The 23,086-nt window shown below is 44.8% G+C and overlaps 2 protein-coding genes across 2 annotated transcripts; one reads left to right on the top strand and one right to left on the bottom strand.

The window, feature by feature from the left end:
* Nucleotides 1-104: 104 nt before the first annotated feature.
* Nucleotides 105-5,371, bottom strand: PSME3 (proteasome activator subunit 3). The gene is made up of 11 exons (XM_057715884.1): nucleotides 5,085-5,371; nucleotides 4,360-4,392; nucleotides 4,174-4,236; nucleotides 3,877-3,981; nucleotides 2,825-2,873; nucleotides 2,153-2,265; nucleotides 1,856-1,924; nucleotides 1,287-1,354; nucleotides 1,133-1,187; nucleotides 921-1,007; nucleotides 105-337 (listed from the first exon to the last, which is right to left on the bottom strand). Exons 1-11 carry the CDS (start codon nucleotides 5,124-5,126, stop codon nucleotides 257-259), a joined length of 765 nt encoding a protein of 254 aa, XP_057571867.1. The 5' UTR covers nucleotides 5,127-5,371; the 3' UTR covers nucleotides 105-256.
* A 7,229-nt stretch (nucleotides 5,372-12,600) lies between these two features.
* Nucleotides 12,601-22,781, top strand: BECN1 (beclin 1). The gene is made up of 12 exons (XM_057716097.1): nucleotides 12,601-12,734; nucleotides 13,008-13,136; nucleotides 15,381-15,448; nucleotides 16,347-16,405; nucleotides 17,070-17,160; nucleotides 17,267-17,403; nucleotides 17,564-17,758; nucleotides 18,653-18,799; nucleotides 20,083-20,232; nucleotides 20,741-20,801; nucleotides 21,119-21,261; nucleotides 22,002-22,781. Exons 2-12 carry the CDS (start codon nucleotides 13,010-13,012, stop codon nucleotides 22,168-22,170), a joined length of 1,347 nt encoding a protein of 448 aa, XP_057572080.1. The 5' UTR covers nucleotides 12,601-12,734; nucleotides 13,008-13,009; the 3' UTR covers nucleotides 22,171-22,781.
* Nucleotides 22,782-23,086: the final 305 nt, after the last annotated feature.

Raw genomic sequence — 23,086 nt, 5'->3', positions numbered from 1 at the left:
AACCTGGAGTTCTCCAGAAATTAGGACACGGGGGCGTGGGGTATTAGGGAAGGAAATAGAAGAGTTCCTGAGGCCTGAAAAAAGAGGTAAACACGTCACAGAACTACATGAGAGTTTCATTAGACTCTAACTAAAAACAGAGAGAGGTGTGATTACTATTTCCAGCCAGTTTCCCCATCACGATAGTCATGTAACAAACCAAGGCAATGTCGGTCTTGAGCCAGACTCACAGAGTCCCCTGGCCCTGGCCCTGGCCTCAGTACAGTGTCTCTGCATTGCTGCTCCGGGGCCGTTTGATCTTCTCGATATTCTTCAGGATCATGTCATGTAGAGTGACCTGGGAGAAGAGGGATCAGGGAATCATATGACTGTTCTACCTCTACCTCACTAGGAAAATAAGACATCCCCACAAAGCCCCAAGCAAGCACTCACATAACCTGGATCTCACTCACTTGAATCTGAATTCAGGGTGGCTGCCCTATTACCTTTCTAATACCCCAGGCAGACCTGAGTATAGCCTGGACCCAAGAGTCTAATAAATAACATTTATTGAGCACTTCACATACCAAGAATTGCACTGGGTCCTTTAACGTGTTACAGATGAAGAAACTGAAGTTTGAGGTTAAACGTGCCCAAGGCCACACGTTACAGGTAGGGCTGCTTCCAAACCTAAGCCTGACTCTAACACCCACATCTTCACCCCTATTCTATGCTGCGTCCTTTCCCATCTAGGTAGAAAAGAAGGGAGATACCCAGCTAGATACCTTCAATGACCTCATACCTCTCAACACTCAGTTGACGGGCAGAATTCTTTACACTTATTTTACCTCCACCCCTCATCGCAACCCCCAGAGTGGAAAGAAAATGGTCAGAACTAAGAGAAGCCAGAGCAACTGTGGACAGAGACCAAGATTACTTACATATTGATTCCTTAGCTCTGATATGATGAGCCGAAGGCTGATGTATTCTTTCTCATCAATCTCTGTCACGGTGCGGCGATAGTCCTCCTGAGAGCAGGGCAGAGGAAAGGCTAGTTCCCAAGGCCTGAATGTCCCCACACGGCTCTTCCCAGGCACAGTCACTCCTCCCTGTCCTACCACTTCCACCCTTGGCCCACAAAATCCTTACTCACCACATGGGGATATTTAGCTATTTTAGAAACCAATTTGGCTCTTGTAATATAATATCTGGAAAGAGAGAGAAGAGGAGGAAGCTGCAGGAGCCCCCAGGCAGTGCTTGCCACCTCACCAGCCCCTAATTCCTGGGCCACAGCCGAGCAGCCCTACCTAGAAATCTGGTCCAGATAAGATGCAGCTTCACTCTCAACAGTTCTTAGTTCTGCAACTGTCTCCTCCTGAAAAAAACAACTGAGTCAAAAGTCACTTCCAAGCCACACCATGGCTAACCAAAGAGAAAGGGAGGGCTTCCCAGGCAGCACAGTGGTTGGGAGTCCGCCTGCCAATGCAGGGGACATGAGTTCGAGGTCTGGGAGGATCCCACATGCCACAGAGTGACTGGGCCCGTGTGCCACAGCTACTGAGCCTGCACTCTAGAGCCCGCAAGCCACAACTAATGAGCCTATGCTCCACAACTACTGAAGCCCATGTGTCTAGAGCCTGTGCTCTGCAACAAGAGAAGCCACCGCAATGAGAAGCCTGTGCGTGGCAACAAAAGCAGCCCCTGCTCTCCACAACTACAGAAAGCCCAAGCACAGCAACAAAGACCCAACGCAGCCAATAAATTTTAAAAAAATTTAAAAAAAGAGAGAGAGAAAGAGAAAGGGAAAACATAAAAGCGGAGGAGATGAGATTATCTCCCAAATCTTCCTCTCCAGTTTGTAATGCAAGCACATTACCTGAATGGATACCCCAAAGTTGTTCCCATCTTCTATCCTAGGAATCAGGAGTTGTACCCACATTTTGACCTAGAAAGTGAGGGGACCAAAATACACATATGAGGACTTTAGCCTTTTCTACTGAAGCCATTTAGTATACAATCCATGTTGCTGGGGCCAGATGCCAGGAGCACAGAAGCCAAGATAGTCTGCCAATTCTCGAGTCACCTCCACGCCTCCAGCCCCATATCCATCGCCTTGCATAGTTCAAGCCAGGCTGTTTGGGGTCAGCCTATAGGTCACTAGCCCCTGCCTCACCGTGTTGCATTTCTCGATCAGCAGCCGGATCTCAGGCTTTACTTTTTCAATAATGTCCACCAGCTGCTGGTTGCTTTTCAGCATCCCACTGGGCATCACAAACACCTTGGTTCCTGGCAGGGACGTGAGGAAGGTTAAATGATTAGGGTAGAAGGGCAGGACATAGCACCCCACCCCTTTCTTTCTTTCCTTCCCAGAACCATGTGATGCTCTGACCTCTGCCTTTCATCTGTCACAACACTATCTATAAACCTTGACACCCCCAACAAAATCAAAAAAAGGAGACGCATGGATTAACAGATGGGTGTCTAAAGTATCTCAAAAGTCTGAAGAATAAGGAATTTAAAACACTTTCTATAGACTTAATGTACCAACTACTACTGAAGAGGAAAAAATGATACGAAACTGTGACTTCTGTGGAAAATCTGTGATGTGTAGCCATCTCCAATCTCTCTCCCTTGGCAGTCCACACTAAGACAAACCCTCCCTCTTAACTGGAAAATTAGGTTTAGAGTGCTAAACAATGACAATGCTTTGAGGACTTGGGAATGCTAACTCTGGGAAATAAAATCAGATCCTGCTTCCTGGCCAGGAGAACATAAGATTCATCCTGCATCTCAGGGCTATAAGCCAGGAAGGGCTGGGGTGAGGGATAGTGAAGGGAGCTCTTACCCTGGAAAGCCTCTTCACATTCATCCAATCTTCGCTTCTTGTAAGTGGGCTAAGGATACAAAAAGACGGGAATTAGCCTGCTCGACACCCACGTCCCCATCATAAGTTCCCTTCAAGCAAGTCCAACCCCTTCCTCGACCACATTATTAATTCATACACAATTTACTAAGCACATACAAGGCTTTAAGAAAAGATTCTTGCCACAAAGCAACTTAAACTCTAGTTGGGAAGACCAGCCTTTCAAGAAATATAACAAATTAAACAATTAGGGGGAATTCCCTGGTTAGTGGTCCAGTGGTTAGGGCTTGGCACTGCCGGAGGCCCGGGTTCCATCCCTGCTTGGGGAACTAAGATCCCACAAGCCACGTGGCACAGCCAAATAAATAAATTTTTTTAAACATTAAACAATTGGGGGCGGGATACTATAAACAACACGAAAAATGAACTACTGAATGCAGAGTTAGGATTATTAAGGGAATATGTACAAGTCCGCTGATTCCACAAAAAAATGCAATATTCAATCAACAAACACGTATTTAGCACCTGCTAGGAACTAGGAACAATGCTAGGTGCTGGGGATACAAAGATAATTAAGATAGTTCCTGCTTTCCAGGACTGTAAGTTCTATCAATGAGACAGTAATGCAGACAAAGCATAATGCAGTACAGTGTCACCAGTGGATATATAACTGATAAAGACTAGATGTTAAAGATACATAAAGACTAGGACTGCAGTTACATAGCAAGAACTGTTCATTCCAAAACAAGACTCAAGACACTGAACCAGGTAAGAAAAGTCTTGCCTAGAGGGAACCTGCAGCTATTTGTCCTATTTTAAACTCACTCTAACAGAGTAGCATTAACATATTCACTTCACGCTACAAATGAAAATCAGGATCTAAAGAGGGGGTACTGGAGTCATAATGTCTGTAAGAATCCTCATTCCCAGATCCAAATCCCACTGTCCCCTCTGTATATGTTCAAACTGACCAGGGAATAGAGAACAGAGAACCTTACTACTCCGGAACACAAAAATAAATATAGGACACTTACACCGTCCAGTCCATCATGGCTATTGGTGAGAAGAATGGGGTCAGGGACTGGGAGATTCATGTCTGAGTGGATCTGAGTTAGGTCATGGATGTTTAGGATTGGTTCCTGGAAGAGAGAGGCCCAGCCCAAAACATTAGTCTTTTCAAAATGAACAAAGAAGTGTTTCATTTAAAGAACAAGAAATGAGAGCGCTTTATAGTACAAAACAAAACAATCAACACATGATTTGTCCCATTTGACAGAAAGACCAGGGCCAAAAAAACTGAGGAATATGAGGGAAAGAAAAATGTCTCTCACCTTCAAAAAACTATCAAGTTCTAACAATTTCTTTGGGAAAAAATTTGCCACCAAGTCTTCTGCCTAAAGATGAGGGAAAATACAACTGAATTAGTAACTGTGAGAAGGTCTGTCTCTACAGATATCTCTCCTCTGGGGAACTCCCAACTATTAACCAGCACTCATTTTTCTATTTATTTCACTCACCTCACTTGTGATCCGCTCCCTGAAAGAATCAACCTAAATTAACAAAGAAAGCAATTCAGTAAGCCAGTACCTGGCAACAGAAGTATGGGCAGCATGGGGAAATCCAAATCCAACTGTCTTTCCCTCACCTTGTAATTGTAATAAGAAGCTGAGAGACCCCCAGACTGCAAATACTTTATTTTTTTGAGGATCCATGTCTCCATCTCTGGAGAGGGAAGCGGGGCTTGAGGGCAGCACCCGCCTGTCTTCCCTCCCTCCCTCCCTCCGTGTCTGAAGCTGTCTGACTTTGAGAGCAGACAAAAGACAGGTAGATGGGGGGCGGGGGGAGGGTGTGAGCTCACAAACGTGTCAACCCCCATTCAAACCTAGCCCAGGATACGAGGCACGCCTGATGCCAAGGGCAGGAGCAGGAGCAGGAGCAGCGTCCGGAGGCGGGGACGCTGCTGGGCTGGGGGACTGCCAGCTGTCACTGGCCTAAAGCACTAAGTCCACCACGTGTCCGCGGAAGTCTTCCCGGGCTCTCCACTATTAGACACGGTACAGAAGGCCACCCCACATTACCCTCTCCCCCGATGCCGTGCCGAGGGTGGGGGGCTGGGCTGAGCCGAGCGGAAGCTCAGAGCTGGTGTCCCCTGGGAGACAAACACGCCACGGGGAGTGGGGAGCCGGTCAGACTGCTCGGGGATCGAAGCGAGGAGTAAGGAGGCCCGGGCCGGTGCCGCTACCTTGAGCTTCACTTCCTGATCCACCTTCAGCAACGAGGCCATGGCCGGGCCGGGCCGTGTCCGCTCCGCTGGAGACCGGAGGCGCTGTGGGCTCCGGGGAGGGGGTCAGAGGGAGGGAGGAATCTCGGCTGCTGTCGGGACGCGGCCGCTCTCGCTGGCTCACTCACTGCCGGCTCTCTCCCTCCCTTCGTGCCGTCCGTCCGCCTGCCCGCCTGCTGCCTGTGCCTGCTGCCTGCTCCCTCTCTCGCTCGCCCTCCCGGCTTTCGCCTCTCTCGCCGGAAGTTACGTCACAGCCAATCGCCGGGACTCCGGCGAGGATGCGCACGTGCCCCGCGCAGCCGCGCTGGGGTTCGGCTCTGGACACTCTTATCTGCTGACTCCTGTGCTGAATGCGGGCGAAATAAGAGGGAGGGCGGCTGAGCGTGGTTCAGTGAGATATGAGCCTCAAGAGGCTCGGAGATTGTTTGCCTCTCTGTTATCCCGGCACTCGCCTTCTCCGAAGGGAACTTCGGAGCCGCTGCCGCCTCGAGCGGGGACCCGACCGACGAAGCCGTCGCGCCCCAGTGACGTCGGCCTGAGGAAGCCGGCGGTCCCGGCGCTGGGTTCGGGGCGTATAGTCTGTGATTCCTCATGTGGCCGAAGCCCTGATTTAGGCTGGAGCCTAACAGAAGACAAGTCCTATGTTGCACCAGGCTTCCCCTTCTTTCTCTGCCACTTAGCCACTTATTCTCATACACTTCCAGACCTCCGAGAACAACTGCCTAATGGATGGGCAAATTGATGCCCGGAATCGGGTAGTGCTTGTCCGAGGCTACACAGTGTTTTCAGAAAATCCAGGACCAGAACTCAGGTCTCCTAACTTCTAGGGCAATGCCGTATCCATTTTCCTCATGGAAGGCAGAGACTGTAACTCTTAACTCACCCACTCACATGGTCTGTCTCTTAACATTGGTTATTTCGTTCTAAAATGGACTAGGCTCTGGGACAGCAGTGCCTCTGAGGCTAGAAATAATGTGAGTCACGGAAGTTAAAATCTTGTAGTAACCACACTAAAAAGTAAAGCAGGTGAAATTAGTTTTAATCATATATTTAACCCAGTTAAACCAAATATCATTTCATCATGTAATCAATATAAAAAAATTGAGATCTTGTACATTCTTTTCTCATACCAAGTCTTCGAAATCCTGTATGAATTTTACACTTACTTGCTCACCTCAGTTCAGAGGAACCACATCTGCAGTACTCAGTAACCACGTGTGGTTAGTGGCTCCTGTACTGAACAGCACAGTTCTGGGAAACCAAAGGTAACCAAGACTCAAGTTCTCTGGTCTCTTGGAACTTAATACTGGGGAAAGACACCAGAAAGCAAACTGGCAACATAATTGCAACATTTGATAAATGTTAGGGGGAAAATGGCTGACATGGAGAATACCAGGGGTCTATTTTAGCTAAAATGGCCAAGAAAGGCCACTCAGATGAAGTGACAATTAAGCTAAAATCTAAAGGATGTAAAGGGATTAGCTTGGGAAGAGTGTGGGGAAGAGCCTTCAAAGGTATGGGTACAGTCCAGGCAAATGCCCTGGCGAAGGAAAGAGGTTGTCCAGTTGAGGAAATTTTTTTTAAAAATTATATTTATTTTACTTATTTATTATTATTATTATTTGGCTGAGCTGCGTGGCGTGTGGGATCTTACCTGCCACCGGGGATCGAACCTGTGCCTCCTGCACTGGAAGCGTGGAGTATTAACCACTGGACCACCAGGCAAGTCCCGGCTGAAGAAACTGAAAGACTTAGCTGAGGGTGGGAGTGGGCTGGGAGGGTTGTTAGGAAACAATCTGAATTAAGTACAAAGGCAGGCCCTCTGATTTACATTTTATCCTGGGCACACCTCTGTGTTAAGAGGAAGGGAGATGGTAGGAATACACAGTTAAATGAAGTCTGACTGACTATGGCCTTTGGCATCAGAGAAATCTGCCTTCAAATCCCACCTCAGCTCCTTACTAACTGTGATATCTTGGGAAAATTACTGAAATGCTGAGTCTCAATTCCCTCATCTGTAAAATGGAATTTTAATTATCAGCAAATAGTATGCAATTTTGTAGGGTTGTTACGAATATTGGAAATCACATATATGTAAAAGAGCTAGCACAGTGCCTGGATACAAGGCCGGCACTAGATATAGCCATTATCAGTTAAGCTACCTGTTCACCCTCAGCATGAAGAGGTTACTCTTAAACTGTATAATTGTTATCACCCCCATTTTCAGACTCAAAGTTCTTTTCCAGTTATTCTAGACCACATACAACATAGCCCATACTACCCATCTTCCTATTAACATCTAACAGTTTTCCCCTTTTACCCCTGCTTTCTGTTAACATTTGTTCCTAATAACTTTTGAACTCTGATCTGGAACTTAACTTCAGGAATGGTTTTCCAAATTAACTATATCCTATTTTAAGTGTGCCATTACCCTGCATTTCTTTCAGAATTAATAAGTTCAGCTTGAAAATGTAATGTTTGTGCTTACTGAAATATGGCTTTAATCTCAAATAACTGTCTTTTGTCTTCTTCAAGTAGGGTTGTAAGAAGACAGATACACGTTCCTTTTTTCCCATCCTCCTCCCTTATCCAAGTGTCTTATGTAATATGCACTCATTTGTTTATTTATCAGTGAACAATTGCTGAGGGCACCACTACATTTAACAAACTATTCATTCCTGGGTGCTTATGAATCAAACATGATCACTGATGACTGGTCTTATTTTAAATTCATGTCCACAAAATTCAAATGGGTGCTCCTGGGAGTCTCAGGTGTTCCCTGGCTTGGAGACAGCCATCTACTCCCTGTGTCTCTTCACGTCTTCCCCTCTGTTCATGTCCATCTTTGTGTCCATACTGCCCCCTTTTATAAGGACAACCAGTCATATTGGATTAATGACCTAATAACTTCATTAACTTGATCATCTGCAAAGACTCTGTTTCCAAATAAGGTCACATTCACAGGTACTGGGGGTTAGGACTTCAACATCTTCTGGGGGAACACAATTCAACCCAACACACCTACCATTATCTGAAATCATCTTATTCATTTGTATTCATCTACATGTTTATTATCAAATTCTCTCCTCAAGGGACTTCCCTGGTGGCCCCGTGGTTAAGAATTCACCTGCCAATGCAGGGGACACAGGTTCGATCCCTGGCCCAGGAAGGTCCCACATCCCGCAGAGCAACTAAGCCCATGCGCCACAACTACTGAGCCTGCACTCTAGAGACCAAGAGCCACAACTACTGAGCCCACACGCCGCAACTACTGAAGCCCATGCACCTAGAGCCCGTGCTCCGCCACAAGAGAAGCCACCGCAATGAAAAAAGCCTGAGCACCACAAAGAGGAGTAGCCCCCACTCAGCACAACTAGAGAAAGCTAGCACATTGCAACGAAGACCCAACACAGCCAAAATTTTAAAAAAAAAGAATCTCTCTCCAACAATACAAACTATTAGAGCAGTTCACCAGTGTATCCTCCCAGACCTAGACGAGTGACTGGCACACAGTAGGCCTTCAATAAATATTTGTTGACTTGATGACAATATGTTGTTGATTATTCACAATCCCTCAGGCACTACACATACTGATTGTCATATATTCTCCAAGCAGCAGAGCACACGGAGAGTTTACTATGTGCTGGTCTTTTCTTTTCTTTCTTTCTTTTCTTTTCTTTTTTTTTTCCATTTTTGGCCGTGCTGCACAGCCTGCGGGATCTTGGTTCCCCAACCAGGGATTGAACCCGTGCCCCCTGCAGTGGAAGCACGGAGTCCTAACCACTGGACCGCCAGGAAATTTGCTATTATTCTCATTTTACAAATAAGAAAACAAGGCACAGAGTGGTTGAAATAACTTGCTCAAGGTCAGGGCTGGTAAATGACAAACGCAGGGTTGTAATCTCTATAAGCCCTACCTCTCCAGAAACCCTTTACGTCTCTATGCCTTTCTGAGATGGTATTAGTGGCAGCCACACAGGAAGAAATGTAGGCCTATGAATCGGCCACACCAGGCCTAGGGGAGAATTCTTTGGGGATGATTCCACTCATCTCCTCTAGAGGGGGTCTCATGCTGAAAGATCCAAGAGAAATAAGGATTGTAAAGACCATCTCTAATTAGCAATACCAGGAGAAAATCAACCTAGTCCCACATATTACATCTGATGCTAATTATAGGAGGATCTTACACATTTGAAATAGTAATAGAAAAGTCACTTCTGGAAGTGGGAACAACTTTCTAAGCAATATAAGTCATCAAGAAAAAAAGCAGGGGGCTTCTCTGGTGGTGCAGTGGTTAAAAACCCACCTGCTAATGCAGGGGACACAGGTTCAATCCCTGGGTCAGGAAGATCCCACATGCCGTGCAGCAACTAAGCCCATGCACCACAACTACTGAGCCTGTGCTCTAGAGCCTGTGAGCCACAACTATTGAGCCCACGTGCCACAACTACTGAAGCCCATGCGCCTAAAGTCTGTGCTCTGCAACAAGAGAAGCCACTGCAACGAGAAGCCCACATACCACAACAGAGTAGCCCCTGCTCACCGCAAGAGAAAGCATGTGCGCAGCAACGAAGACCCAATGTAGCCAATAAATAAATAAACAAATTTATTAAAGAAAGAAAGAAAGCAGATCTGACTTCATAAAAACGTAAAACATCTGAACATCTGGAAAAATACCTTAAACGAATCATTCATGCAAATTAATGAAAGATACTGAGAAAAATACTAAGAGCCTAATAGACAAATGAGCAAAGGACACAAATAAATTTCACAAAAGAGGAAAATTTTCACTAGTCAATATTTACGAGCAACCAATGATGTCAACTAGAATACCAAGGAAGTGCCATTTTTTTGCCCTCTGTCCTCAACTATATGATACCTAATACTGACCAAGGCATCGTGCAACAAGCTCTCTCATGCATTACTGGAGGCAGAATATAATTATGTGCAACCACGTTGGAAAACAATTGCTAACGTTAAGAGACGTGAAGTAGCCAAACTCAGTAAATCCAGCTGTGAGTTTCTATCATTAGGAAGCTGTTAGCTCTTCACTGCAGCATTATTGTAATCACCACAACTGGAAGCAATGGCAATTTCCAGCAACAAAGAAACACATTAAGGTAGCCCACTTGATGCAGTGTAACTGCAGTCATGAGAATGACAATTACCAAAACTGTGTAGCAACATGGGAAAATATTTATTACTTAATGTTAAATTTTAAAAGCATGATACAAAAATTGCATATAGGTTACAAATATAAATACAACCTTGTTAAAGTACCTAGGGAAAAAAACATCACAATGGAAAACATAAAAATTATAGTGTGGTGAAATTATGGGTAATTTCATGACACTATTGCCCTAACTTCCTGTATTATTATATTTTCTTTCTGTAAAAGTTTAATTCTGCTGTAAACGAATTATAGGCTTATTGTTAAAAAAAAATCTAACAATACAAACTTGTATGAAGTAAAAGTCTCTGTCCTGTTGTTCAGTGAAGGACACTGCTTGCTGTACATCATTTCATATAACATAGTGTATAACATGTCATATTATATACCACGTTATTTTTTATACAAATGGAATCATATCATGTTTACTGCCTATAACTTTTCTTATTTCAACTGATAATCATCTCTTGCCTCAATTCATGCAAAACTCCCCAACTGGTCTCCCTGCTTCTACCCTTGCCCTTCTTCAGACCATTCTCAAAGTAGCCAAAAGAACCAAGTAAAAAGCAAGCTACTTCATTCTTTTTAATGGCTGCATAGTATTCTGCCAAATTTATTTAAACTATCCCTGTACTGAAGGAAATTTAGCCGTGAACTTTCTTGCACATCTATATTTGATCACTTGCATATCTATAAGGAAAATTCCTAGAAAGAAACTTTATCAATCAAAGAACATGAACATTTAAATTTTGGGGACTTCCTAGGTGAGCAGTGGTTAAGAACCCGCCTGCCAGTGCAGGGGACACAGGTTCGATCCCTGCCCCAGGAAGATACCACATGCTGCAGAGCAACTAAGCCTGTGCACCACAACTGTTGCGCCTGTGCTCTAGAGCTTGTGAGTCACAACTATTGAGCCCATGTGCCACAACTACTGAAGCCCATGTGCCTAGAGCCCATGCTCCACAACAAGAGAAGCCACCGCAATGAGGAGCCTGTGCACCACAATGAAGAGTAGCCCCTGCTCACAACTAGAGAAAGCGAACGTGCAGCAATGAAGACCCCATGCAGCCAATAAATAAATACATAAATAAATTTATTCAACTCCGGATGTTATCAACTGGTTCAGCCTTTACCAATCTCACAAATGAGAAATGCTGCCTTACTTGTTTGATTTCCACTGACTTAACTACAAGTAAAATGAAATATCTTTTAACTTTTTAAATCAACCACTTGTTTTTCTGTGAGTTTTTTCATATTCTTTGCCCATTTCATTACCGGCCTATTGCTATCTTTATTGATTGAATAGACTTCTGTATATTAAGTTTACTGTCCTCTTTCTTATGAGCTGCAACTATTTTCCACATTTTTCTTCCATAAATTTTTTTAACGTCATTGATAGTTCGGAAAGTTTTAATTTCTAAGGAAAAAAATTCAGTATTTTCCTTTTCGGCTTCTGACTTTCAAGTCACTCTTAGACCTTCTCTACCTCAAGATTATAAAAAATGTTCACTCATGCTTTCACCTAGTACCTTTAATCACTCTATTTTTGACGCTTAAATTTGTGACTAACTTGGAACTTCTGTTGGTGTAAACAGTGAAGTAGAAGATTCAGCTCAAACCATTTCCACGGCTCTTTGGCCCCACTAATCACTTCTTAAGCAGTTCATTTCCCCACTGATTTGAAATACTAGCTTTATCACATAGTAAATCCCCCTGTATAGTTGGTCTATTTTTGAAGTCTATTCTGTTCCATTGATAATCCTGCACCAAGACAAAAATGTCTTAGTTTTATAATTTTATAATACGTTTCAATATCTGAAGTGTTCGACTTTCCCTAATTATAATTGAAATTTTTAAATATAAAATGAAACAATGAAGTTTACCTCCTCACTCTCCCTTCCAAGTGTGTCTACCACTCTTTTTGGCATTTGAGAAAACGCCCACCTCTCCCAAAGAGAAACTTTAAAAACTGATACCGCAACTGGTACAAGAGTGTAAAGCAATTATATTCCAGTAAAGAGCTTAAAAAAAAAAAAAAAAACTGATACCGCAGTGAATAATGAAAGCGACTCCGCTCAGAAGTGACAAATCTGAAGAAAAACCACTGAATTAGAAAAAGCCGGAGTGTTCCGACTCCTTCCCAAAGCGGTCCTTCCGCTTCCTCTCGCGACATCGGCCCGCCGGCCCACGCCTGCCGCGTTTCCCAGCTCAGCCTCTACAGGCTGCAGCCTGGCGGAAGCGGGTGGACCATGACTGGCTCCCAGAGCAGCTGCAGCCGTCGTGACGTCACGTCCGGGCCCGGCGGAAGTCCGCCGCTGGCGGACCGGGAAGTAGCTGAAGGCTGGGCGATGGCAATCCTGGAGGCCCCGCTCTCAGATAGACCCGAAGCCACGGTGCCCCCGCGGTAGACCGGACCAGGGTGGCGGGCTCCGGGTCCCGAGGTGAAGAGCGTCGAGGGCTGAACAGCTACCTTAGAAGGGTACCTGGGAACCCTCACGGCCCCTATTGCAGACCCTCCCTGACTTTGGGCTGTAAACTGCCTTTGCCGGGGCTGCCCCGAAAGCAGGTCCTCCTGGTATCCTACGGCTCCTACAGGGAACGGTGCGGACGGGGACTTTACCCCTTCACCATAATAATAAGGCAGGTGGTAGCCCTGGACCGGGGATTCAAGGCCGCCGATTCTCCCTAACGTCGTCTCCTTTCCACCGCCGCAGGGATGGAGGGGTCTAAGACATCCAGCAGCACAATGCAGGTGAGCTTCGTGTGTCAGCGCTGCAGCCAGCCTCTGAAACTGGACACGAGCTTCAAGATCCTGGACCGTGTCACCATCCAGGAGCTCACAGGTCAGCGAGACCCTTGGAAAGAGCGTGGTCAAGATCGTTAGAAGTGGGCAGCTTTGGAGATGAAGGTCTTAAGAACTGCACATAGCCTGCCACAGACGCGCCTTGTGAGCCTCAGAGAGTCGCTTCATCTCTCTGGCTCCTTGTTTTCTTACTGAGAACATAAAAGAGTTCTGACACTATGTGCTTATGAGAGCTTTCTGTAGCAAGGAAAGGTCCTTAGTTTTCGGCTACTGCTCTTTCAGAGTTAAGGGATATGTATATATAAAAACAAACAGCAATTGTTGAGGACTTGCCATATACCAAGTGCATTACATGCATTAACCCCTATGAAATGGTACAGTTAGTCATACTTCCCTACGGAGTAGTAGTAAAATTATCATTTTATCCATGAGGAATTCAGGCTCAGAGAAGTTAAGGTGACTTATCCAGTGGCCAAGCTGATAAGTAGAGTCTCAAAGTCCCAAGAAGTGAGATGAAGCGAGAAAAAAAGAAAAGGCTGAATAGGCAGTTAAAATAAGCTTATGGGTCTGGAGTCAACCTGCTTGTATTTAAATCCTGGCTCTCATTTACTAGTTGAATGACTTTTTGCAAGTTACTTCATCTCTCTTAACCCTGGTTTCTTGGTTTTCTTTATCTGTAAAATGTAAAAAATCTCAAGGTGGTTGTGAGGATCAAATATGACAGAGACCATAAATACTTAAGAATATGCTGGGGAGAAGTACTTAATAAATATTAGCTATTATTAATATCTGACTTCTCTTTTCTAAGGGGAGTTAACTCTTTAATATATTGATTTTTTATTATGGGAAATTTCAAACATACAGTCAAGAGAATAGTGTAGTGAACTCCCTTGTATCCATCATCCAGCTCCAACAGTTAGCTACATCCTGCCATTCTTGTTTTCCCTAGACTTCCATTCACCTCCCATCTCCAGTCAGTTATTTTGCTTTTTGCCTCCTTTTTTTTTTTTAAGGTAAATTGTCACACATTGACAATTTTTAATTGTCAAGTGTTTGGGGTTTTTGTTGTTGTTGTTGTTTTTGTGGTTGTTTTGGCCACACTGCACAGCATGTGGGATCTTAGTTCCCCAACCAGGAATGAAACCCGCACCTCTTGCAGTGGGAGCGTGGAGTCTTAACCACTGGAAAGCCAAGGAAGTCCCTAATTGTCAAGATTTATATATTACAAACCTTAGCTGTTTTTGGCTTTGTTTTTGGGGGGTTTTTTCATAAATTTACTTATTTATTGGATGCGTTGAGTCTTTGTTGCTGCGTTCAGGCTTTCTCTAGTTGTGGCGAGTGGGGGAGGGGGGTTACTCTTCGTTGTGGTGCCCGGGCTTCTCACTGTGGCGGTTTTTCTTGTTGCAGAGCTCGGGCTCTAGGCACTCGGGCTTCAATAGTTTCAGCTCAAGGGCTCTAGAGCGCAGGCCCAGTAATTGTGGCGCAGGGGCATGTGGGATCTTCCCGGCCCAGGGATGGAACCTGTGTCCCCTGCATTGGCAGGCAGATTCTTAACCACTGAGCCACCAGGGAAGTCCCAGCTGTTTTGTTTTGTTTTGTTTGTGGAGTGTTTTGTTTTGTTTTGGGCGTGAGGCGCAGCTTGTTGATGTGGGATCTTAGTTCCCCAACCAGAGATTGAACCTGGGCCCTTGGCAGTGAGAGTGCGGAGTCTTAACCACTGGACTGCTGGAGAATTCCCCATAGCTGTATGTTTTTGACAAATGTATACACTCATGTAACTTACACCTCTATTGTGATGTAGAAAGCTTTCATCTTCTCAGAAAGTTCTCTTGTGTTACTTCCCACTTATTCTGGGGGAAAGGGGATGTTAACTTTTGTTATGGAAAACTTCAAAGTTTATGATGAACCTCCAGGTACTCATCACCAAGCTTCAACAATTATCCATACATATTTAACCATGTTTCATCTACAGCCCCATCCATTCCCCCCCCACCCCAAATTATTTAGAAGCAAATCCCAAGCACATAAATACCATAAAAACTTTAGTGTTTTTGAAAGGCACATGTCTGTTTAAAGACATAATCATACCATTACACTGGAAAAAATTTAACAGTTCCTTAATCTGATCTAATGGGTGTAAAGGGAAAAAAGACAACAGATTCTTCTTTGTGTAAATTGTACTTTAAGAAAAAGGTGGAGGATATTTCTGATTCCTTACTTTCATACATGCTCATCCTCTGAGAAGACTCTTTCTGAAAGATTCAATGGTTTTCCTTGCTCTTAGCTCCATTACTTGCCACAGCCCACGTGAAACCAGGAGAGACCCAGGAGGAAGAGGCTAACTCAGGAGAGGTATGAAAACACTGGAATGCAAAGTAGGTTTTTGCAGGGTACTTGGTGCTCCTAGAGCCCCTAGATGTTTGGGATCTCTGTTTAACAAGAGACATTCTGAGTGATCAGGCCACTGTGGATCATTGGAGACATAGAAGTGCACCTGCGGTCACAGGGTTGCTGAAAGAGTCATCCATTCAGAAATGTGAAGAGAGGCTCTTCTTTATTTGAAGCGGAATTATATGCCATTATAGGTGGGAGATGGTATGATCTGGGTACACAGCTCATCCTAAGGCATTCCTGGTTTACATCTGTTGTCCTAGCCAATTATTAATATCAGCTCCTCTCTAGTCTCAAAAGTATCTTGGCTTGGGCATCAAATTGTGTGATTACACTAGCTAGAAAGGGTTGGCAGTGTTAGAGAACATGTCATTTTTTAAACTGCGATAACCTGAGTGATAATTTTCATTGTCAGAGATAAATGTCATAAGATTTTGATCACATATAAATTATATCAAAGTATAGAAAACACAAAATATCTACTTTGTTCTGTGCCGTGGCAAACTTCATTGCAGTCTGCTCTGGCTTTTTCCTTGTGCCATGATTTAGGGCGTTCTCTCCCCTACCCCAACTGGTAAGTATTGAGAAAATGCAAATATAACCATAATGGAGTATAACATTGTTAGGAAATGCTGTTCCTCACAAAAAATCAAAAGGGACTTGGGGCTTGTCTGTACCAGGGGTCCTTTCTTAGTACATGTATCCAAGGCCAGATAACACCTATTTTTTAAGTCCCTGTGATTTCTCAAGTCTTGTGGTTATCAATCAAGGGTAAAGCGAAATAGTTCTGAGGCTGTTGGGGAAATAGACTCCACCTCTAAGCTGCCAGGATTCTAATGCCCTCTTATTTCCTCCCCAGGAGCCATTTATTGAAACTCGCCAGGATGGTGTCTCTCGCAGATTCATCCCCCCAGCCAGGTGCCTACTACTTCTCAGTCCCCTGTTCCTTGCCAAAGGCCAGTAGAATTTTAATTGAACTGAGAATTGAGATCTGGAGCCAGGTGATGGACATGAGTCATCACCTAGCCTTTTGGCTCTTCCAGAAAAGACGCATTCCCTTACACCTGGCCCAACACCTTCCAGTATTTTTTTCCTGTAGCCATTCACACAATGGGAAAGAAGAATAGCTCTCATGGTGAAGAACTGAGAAAAGTTGAGAGCCTGACTGACTAATAAAAGAGACGGGCTCTTGAAAAGTTTTAAGGTAGTAAATGTTGTTAGATGTTCAGGTTCTTAGTTATTGATGCATGTGAAGGTGGCTGGCACGGGGTGTAATGTTAAGAAATGGTCTTTTGATACTCTCCTTCCTTTTCTGCTATAGACACACACACATCAGTTTTTGATGTCCCCTCTCCCTCCTTAGTCCATCCAGGCCAACCTTCGTGCTGAGTGCCCCTGTGGAAGACCAGCATGGCCTTCCCTTGGGAGAGAGGTACCCTTGGGAGGTCAGTCGGGCTAGGAGTGGGTATGTGCCTTGAGGCCCCTCAGCCAGTACTTGAGAGTCTCTGCCACTGGCACTGCAGTAGGTGGAGGAGGCCTCTCTGCTCCCTCATGTGGCCCGTGGGCGGGGGGCTGTCTGCAGGATGATGTCTACAGAAAGTGCCAACAGCTTCACTCTGATCGGGGAGGCATCTGATGGAGGCACCATGGAGAACCTCAGCCGAAGACTGAAGGCAAGTCTCCCTCATTCCAGTGTCTGGCAGTGGGCCTGGCTGTTAGAGGGGGTGTCTGGGCAGGTAACATGGGGCAGGCCCTACCCTGTATATCCCACACTTCCAGGTCACTGGGGACCTTTTTGACATCATGTCAGGCCAGACAGATGTGGATCACCCACTGTGTGAGGAATGCACAGATACTCTTTTAGACCAGCTGGACACTCAGCTCAACGTCACTGAAAATGAGTGTCAGAACTACAAGTGAGTGCCCCCAGAGCCTGGGCCTGGAAACAAAGCTCTGGGTCTTAGAGCTCTCGCTGCTCTGGGACCCTGTGGCCCCTACGCAAGAGCTGTGCTCCACTCAGGTAAATGGAATGACAGGTTCCCTCTGGTAAGCATTCCCTGCCTGTGTCCTTGGCAGACGCTGTTTGGAGATCTTAGAGCAAATGAATGAAGATGACAGCGAACAGCTCCAGATGGAGCTAAAGGAGCTGGCATTAGAGGAGGAGAGGCTGATCCAAGAGCTGGAAGATGTGGAAAAGAACCGTAAGATAGTGGCAGAAAATCTCGAGAAGGTCCAGGCTGAGGCTGAGAGGTTGGATCAAGAGGAAGCTCAGTGAGTGATCACCCTGTTCTTCTGTCTTCTTGCCCTCAAGGCTCTAGGAGAGGAAATGGCTTCCAGCTGAATGTGTCTGATTAGCTTGTAAACCGCAGTCAGCTGTCATTCAGCGGCACGTCTGCTTTAGATCCTGCATATTGTTTCCAGGCCCTGTTTCTAGAGGTTGGTTGGGAGGCTTATGTGTGAAGGGTCAGCATAATTAAGTGACAAAAGCGTTGGTTAAATAGAGAGCCGAGAACCAGGCCTCTAGTCACAGCTCTGACCTGTAGGGAACTGGGTAAGTCAGCTACTAAACCCGGCATCCTCCTCTGTGGAGATGAGCATGTTGGCCTACATGTTCGTTCTTTTCCAGCTCAAAAATTTCACTGGTGCTCTTGACCTGAGAGAACCCTCTGTCTTGTGGAGGAGACAGAGTCCACACTAATTAAAGGTGGGGAATGAAGGACAGGGAAAAAGTTAATTTTTTCATGGGGTAGTGTAAAAGTTCCATTAGAAATTATGTATGCTAACCATTTAAAGGACAATAAGCATATAGAGGTGAAGTGATAGACGTTCAATTACGGCCAATTCAGGGAAGAAACCACCATTGACTAACTCACCTTGTTTCTGGAAAAGATCAGAAATCCAAGAGGTGTCTGGTCCTGGTTTGGGAGAGTCCTGTTTTCCTCCCCTTTTTGCATATGGGCAGCTGGAATTTGAGACATTTCTGAACCTCCCAGGCAAAACATCTAGGGCAAGTATGTTCCTTTGAGTGGGATCTATGCCAAATGTAAAAGATGCTGTAATTAGAAGTGACCATAATCGCTAGAAGAAATCGTTAAGAGGGGTGGTGGGAGAGGAACTTTAGCTCCCAAACTAACAGTCTTTAATGGCCACCTTGGCTGTTCACAGGTATCAAAGGGAATACAGTGAATTTAAACGACAACAGCTAGAACTGGATGATGAGCTGAAGAGTGTAGAAAACCAGATGCGTTATGCCCAGATGCAGCTGGACAAGCTGAAGAAAACCAATGTCTTTAACGCGACCTTCCACATTTGGTAATCAGAGCTGGAGGGTGAGGAGCATCTAGGAAGCACCTGGACGTTAGCTGTCGACCGCTAAGCCAGGGTGCCCATCTCCCACAGAATAGGGGTCTATGTCTTTGTCAGCCCCTCTAGGTTTCTTTCATACTTTGTGATACGATAGACACAGTCAGGGGCTTGGAGTTCTAGAGCTTGGTGACTTCTATTCTTCCAAGGAAAGGGAAGCCCTCCAGCCACATGAAAATCTGCTCATCTGCCCGGTGCGGATTTCTTGCCCCCTGTCCCCTGTGGTCATTTGTTTATTCATTTATTTGACATTGTGTCCACTTCCACTGGTATCTGTTGAGCATCTGCTATGTGGTGGGCACAGTGCTGAGCACAGGCAGGGCAACAGCAGCAATATGCATTCTGCCTTCCAGTTGCTATAGTCTCATGGGAGAGATGGCTTGGTAACAGGCACTGGTAATACAGTGTGGTCGTGGGGAACCCTGCGTGCTGTGGGAACGCATAAGGGCACTTTACCCAATTTGAGGAGGCTGCATGGAACGTTTTCCCCAGAGGAAGTTGATGTTTAAGCTGAGATGTGGAGTATAAGTCTGCGGGGGTGGGGCTTGTTGCTGGCAGAGAGAACATCATTGCAAAGAAACAGGGGAAAGTGGGAGTGGTAATCTTCTGCTGAATGAAAGGAGCTTATTGTGACTGGAGGTTGAGTGTAAAGCAGAGAATGACAGGATATGAAACTGGAGCGTTACCAATTCCTAAAGGATCTTGTAGGCCTCATTCAAGGATTTGGACTTTCTCCAAAAGGCAGTGGGAGCCACTGAGGCATTTTAGGCAGGAAAGTGACATAAGTACAATTGCATTTGTGAATGATGGCTTTACCTGCAACGTGAGAAATGACTTGAAGGAAGAGGGCAAGTTTGTTGGTAAGGAAACTTGTCAGTAGGAATCTAAATAGGAAAAGACAGGAGTCGTAGCATTGAGTCTGGAGAGAAGTGGACAGATTTAAGAGGTTTGGGAGGTAGAATCAACAGAGCTTGGTGGTTTTGGGGGGAAGGGAGCTGAGAGAGACAGCATTCAAGGATGAAGCCCAGGTTTCTACTTTGGCGTCTGAGCAGCAGGGAGAAAGATGATGACTCATGTTATAGACGTGTATTTAAAGTGCCAGGTAGGGCTTGGATATATGAATCTGGAGATAAGGAGAGAGATTTATGTCAGGCTTTAGGTGAGAGCAAGAAATTAACAAATTTGCTAAGTTGTAAATTCTGCCTGTATTTTTCCCTGCCCTTCTTCTGTAGGCACAGTGGACAGTTTGGCACAATCAATAACTTCAGACTGGGTCGCCTGCCCAGCGTTCCTGTGGAATGGAATGAGATTAACGCTGCCTGGGGCCAGACAGTTTTGCTGCTCCATGCCCTAGCCAATAAGATGGGTCTGAAATTTCAGAGGTAGGAAATGTAGTCCTTTCTTGAGTGTGGTGTGTCTTTGATATAATCTGTATCTCCCACCTGGTACTCTTGTCCACTATGGCAAGAGCCATTGCTCCCAGCAAACTGGAAGTATTCTATCCGCAGAGCCTGTCTGCTTCTAGTTTCCCCTCGCCACAGGCCCTTTGCACTAATTGAGCAGTCCTTGAACTGCATGACCACAGCAGTGGTCCCCAACTTCCTGTCTCCAAAACCTTAGTGTTCCTAAAGCTGTTTTTCAGTTTTTGTTTCTAAATCTAAACCAGAACATATATGCATCCATAAAAGGCCCCCAGATAATTATATAATAAACGTAGTTTGTTCAGGAAACAAAACCCTTTAACATGGAGCCCTTGGGAGGTAAGAGAGGAGTGGAAATAATAAAAGAGGTCCCTGGGTAGCTGATGACTGAAAATCACTGGGTTATAACATCCCAGTAATCACTTTAGGAGGAGTCCTGTATCCATCTCTGTCTGCATCTCCATTTTAGGTATCGACTTGTTCCCTATGGAAACCATTCGTATCTGGAGTCCCTGTCAGACAAATCTAAGGTACTCTGAGAAGCTCCATTTTCACTGGAATCAGAATCCTTGTACCTCCTAACGGAATGGTTTACTTTTGAGAAGGGATATGGGTGGATCAGAGGAGAATGTGTGCACCAGGATGGGGAAAGCATCACTGTGCGCTAGTTGTTTAATCCATTGCCACTGGTGGTGAAACAGTTCTAGGTGCATTGTTATTTGTCCAAGGTTACTGTTGCCAGTGGAATACAGACAGAACTTGACTTGACAGATTGATAGGATTGGGCACAATCTCTGGTAGCCTGTGTTAGGGCCACACCTATAGCCAGTTCTCTTTTGTCGGGCAGGAGCTGCCATTGTACTGTTCTGGGGGGCTGCGGTTTTTCTGGGACAACAAGTTTGACCATGCAATGGTGGCTTTCCTGGACTGTGTGCAGCAGTTCAAAGAAGAGGTTGAGAAAGGCGAGACACGTTTTTGTCTTCCTTACAGGTCAGTATCCCCCAGTGCCAAATGAATCTAGAGTAGAAGCAAAGTGAGCAGAATTGAAGGGACAGTAAGAATGGAGGCAAAACTAGTATACAGGGTGGGAACGCAGAAAATGGAGTAAGATCACATGACACTGATGGGCAAAGATTGATCCAACTCTACAAACAGGACAGAAGGTGACCACCTGGTCCCTGGAGAAAATGAATGTTGACTTAGATGGTGTGGGGGATTTTCTTGGCACAGAACTCAAGCCTGCTCTCCAATTTCAGGAAGGTTTCTGCCTTACACCCTTGGAAATATACAGGAATGCTTTTTTGGATCAAATTTTGTAGGAGCCCAGAGATGGTTGGACACTTTAGTTAAAAGAGTAAGGCTGAGCTGCTTCCATCACCCCAAAACAAAGCATTTCTTTTCTTCTGCCTCCCTTCTCTCCCCTAAGTGAGGGATGCCTGGGAAAACAGTGAGGAGTACTGTAACCCTCACTTACCCTCTCCTCTAGGCTTCTCATCTGTTTGGGTGTGTGTGTCCTGTCCCTGTACTCCACAATGACAATGAGCCTCTTGTGACAGCCTTCTTGATATTGGGCTTTCAAGCAAATCCAAAATACACTACCATTCCTTGCCAAGAGTTCTTTAATAGATAAAATGACGCGAATGGTCCCATGATCAAGTCCCTGCCCATTTGCCTGAACTGACTTAACTTGGATCTCAGTTACTAATGAGCTGTGCTGTGTTCATTTGTAGGATGGATGTGGAGAAAGGCAAGATTGAAGACACAGGAGGCAGTGGCGGCTCCTATTCCATCAAAACCCAGTTTAACTCTGAGGAACAGTGGACAAAAGCTCTTAAGTTCATGCTGACAAATCTTAAGTGGGGTCTTGCTTGGGTATCCTCACAGTTTTATAACAAATGACTTTCTTTTTTCCTTAGGGGTTTGTTTGCCTTAAAGGCTTTAAATTTTGTTTGCGAGAAAAAAAAGTGTTAAATTCGAGTACTATTAAACAGCACATGTTTACGATACCAAAAAAGAAAAAATCCACAAAAGCCACTTTATTTTAAAATATCACTTAACAGATAGTTTCCAGAGCTACAACATGCCATGTATAATGACTGGCCTTTGTCAGTTTTGACCCTTAACCCCATACCGTCCTTTCCCTTTGTCCCCTCAAAACAACTAATTTAAGTCCTTTTTTTTTTTTAACTGAGTTGAGATTGATGTGTGTTCACTGGATTTTATCTCTCTCAACTTCCTGCACTTAGAAAATGAAATAGAAACTTTTGTCTCCACTGAGACGACAAGATGTGTGAGATGCACAGTTGGATAACATGAGAAAATGACATATAAGCTTTGGTCACCATGTGATGTGATCAGAAGCTTGAAATTTAACACTTCTCACTTGGTTCTAGTACTGAATGCCTGTTCTGCTCTGTGTTAGAGATATGAAATGGTGTTTGATACTGTTCCAGGCCTTATGGAGAGGTTTAATTATTTGTAATAAAAGATTTACTGCAGTCTGATAACTACCCAGAGGTGCACTGTTGGGTTTTTCTTTAACTAAAATAGAGTACTTTGTATTCTGGGAGAATTGAGTTCAAGTGCAGGTATGTGGAAACTGATGAAACATGTTTAGAGATGGGTGTTAGTTTTTTGTTTTTTGGTTTTTTTAAAGACTAATGGAAAAACAGACAGCTGTAGAGAAAGCCCTATTTGTGTAGCTCTCAGTAACAGAACAGACATGTTAAACTAACTTTAAGGGAAATGAAGGCTACCTCCTTGATGCTCAGTCAAGGTCATCCAGATGGTCTCCATTTTTGAGCCTCTGGTTAAT

The sequence above is a fragment of the Hippopotamus amphibius genome, chromosome 17 (assembly GCF_030028045.1).
Source record: "Hippopotamus amphibius kiboko isolate mHipAmp2 chromosome 17, mHipAmp2.hap2, whole genome shotgun sequence".
Taxonomy (NCBI): domain Eukaryota; kingdom Metazoa; phylum Chordata; class Mammalia; order Artiodactyla; family Hippopotamidae; genus Hippopotamus; species Hippopotamus amphibius.
This window is presented reverse-complemented; position numbering and strand designations above follow the sequence as displayed.

What these genes read in the sequence shown, in the direction of transcription:
- PSME3 (XM_057715884.1), bottom strand. Translation starts at nt 5,126, where the DNA reads ATGGCCTCGTTGCTGAAGGTGGATCAGGAAGTGAAGCTCAAG. An exon ending in TGATCGAGAAATGCAACACG is followed by an intron (nt 1,925 to 2,152) that starts GTGAGGCAGGGG and finishes CTCACTTTCTAG; the next exon opens with GTCAAAATGTGGGTACAACT. An exon ending in ACTTTGGGGTATCCATTCAG is followed by an intron (nt 1,355 to 1,855) that starts GTAATGTGCTTG and finishes TGTTTTTTTCAG; the next exon opens with GAGGAGACAGTTGCAGAACT.
- BECN1 (XM_057716097.1), top strand. Translation starts at nt 13,010, where the DNA reads ATGGAGGGGTCTAAGACATCCAGCAGCACAATGCAGGTGAGCTTCGTG. An exon ending in AAGAGGCTAACTCAGGAGAG is followed by an intron (nt 15,449 to 16,346) that starts GTATGAAAACAC and finishes TTTCCTCCCCAG; the next exon opens with GAGCCATTTATTGAAACTCG. An exon ending in CGTTTTTGTCTTCCTTACAG is followed by an intron (nt 21,262 to 22,001) that starts GTCAGTATCCCC and finishes GTTCATTTGTAG; the next exon opens with GATGGATGTGGAGAAAGGCA.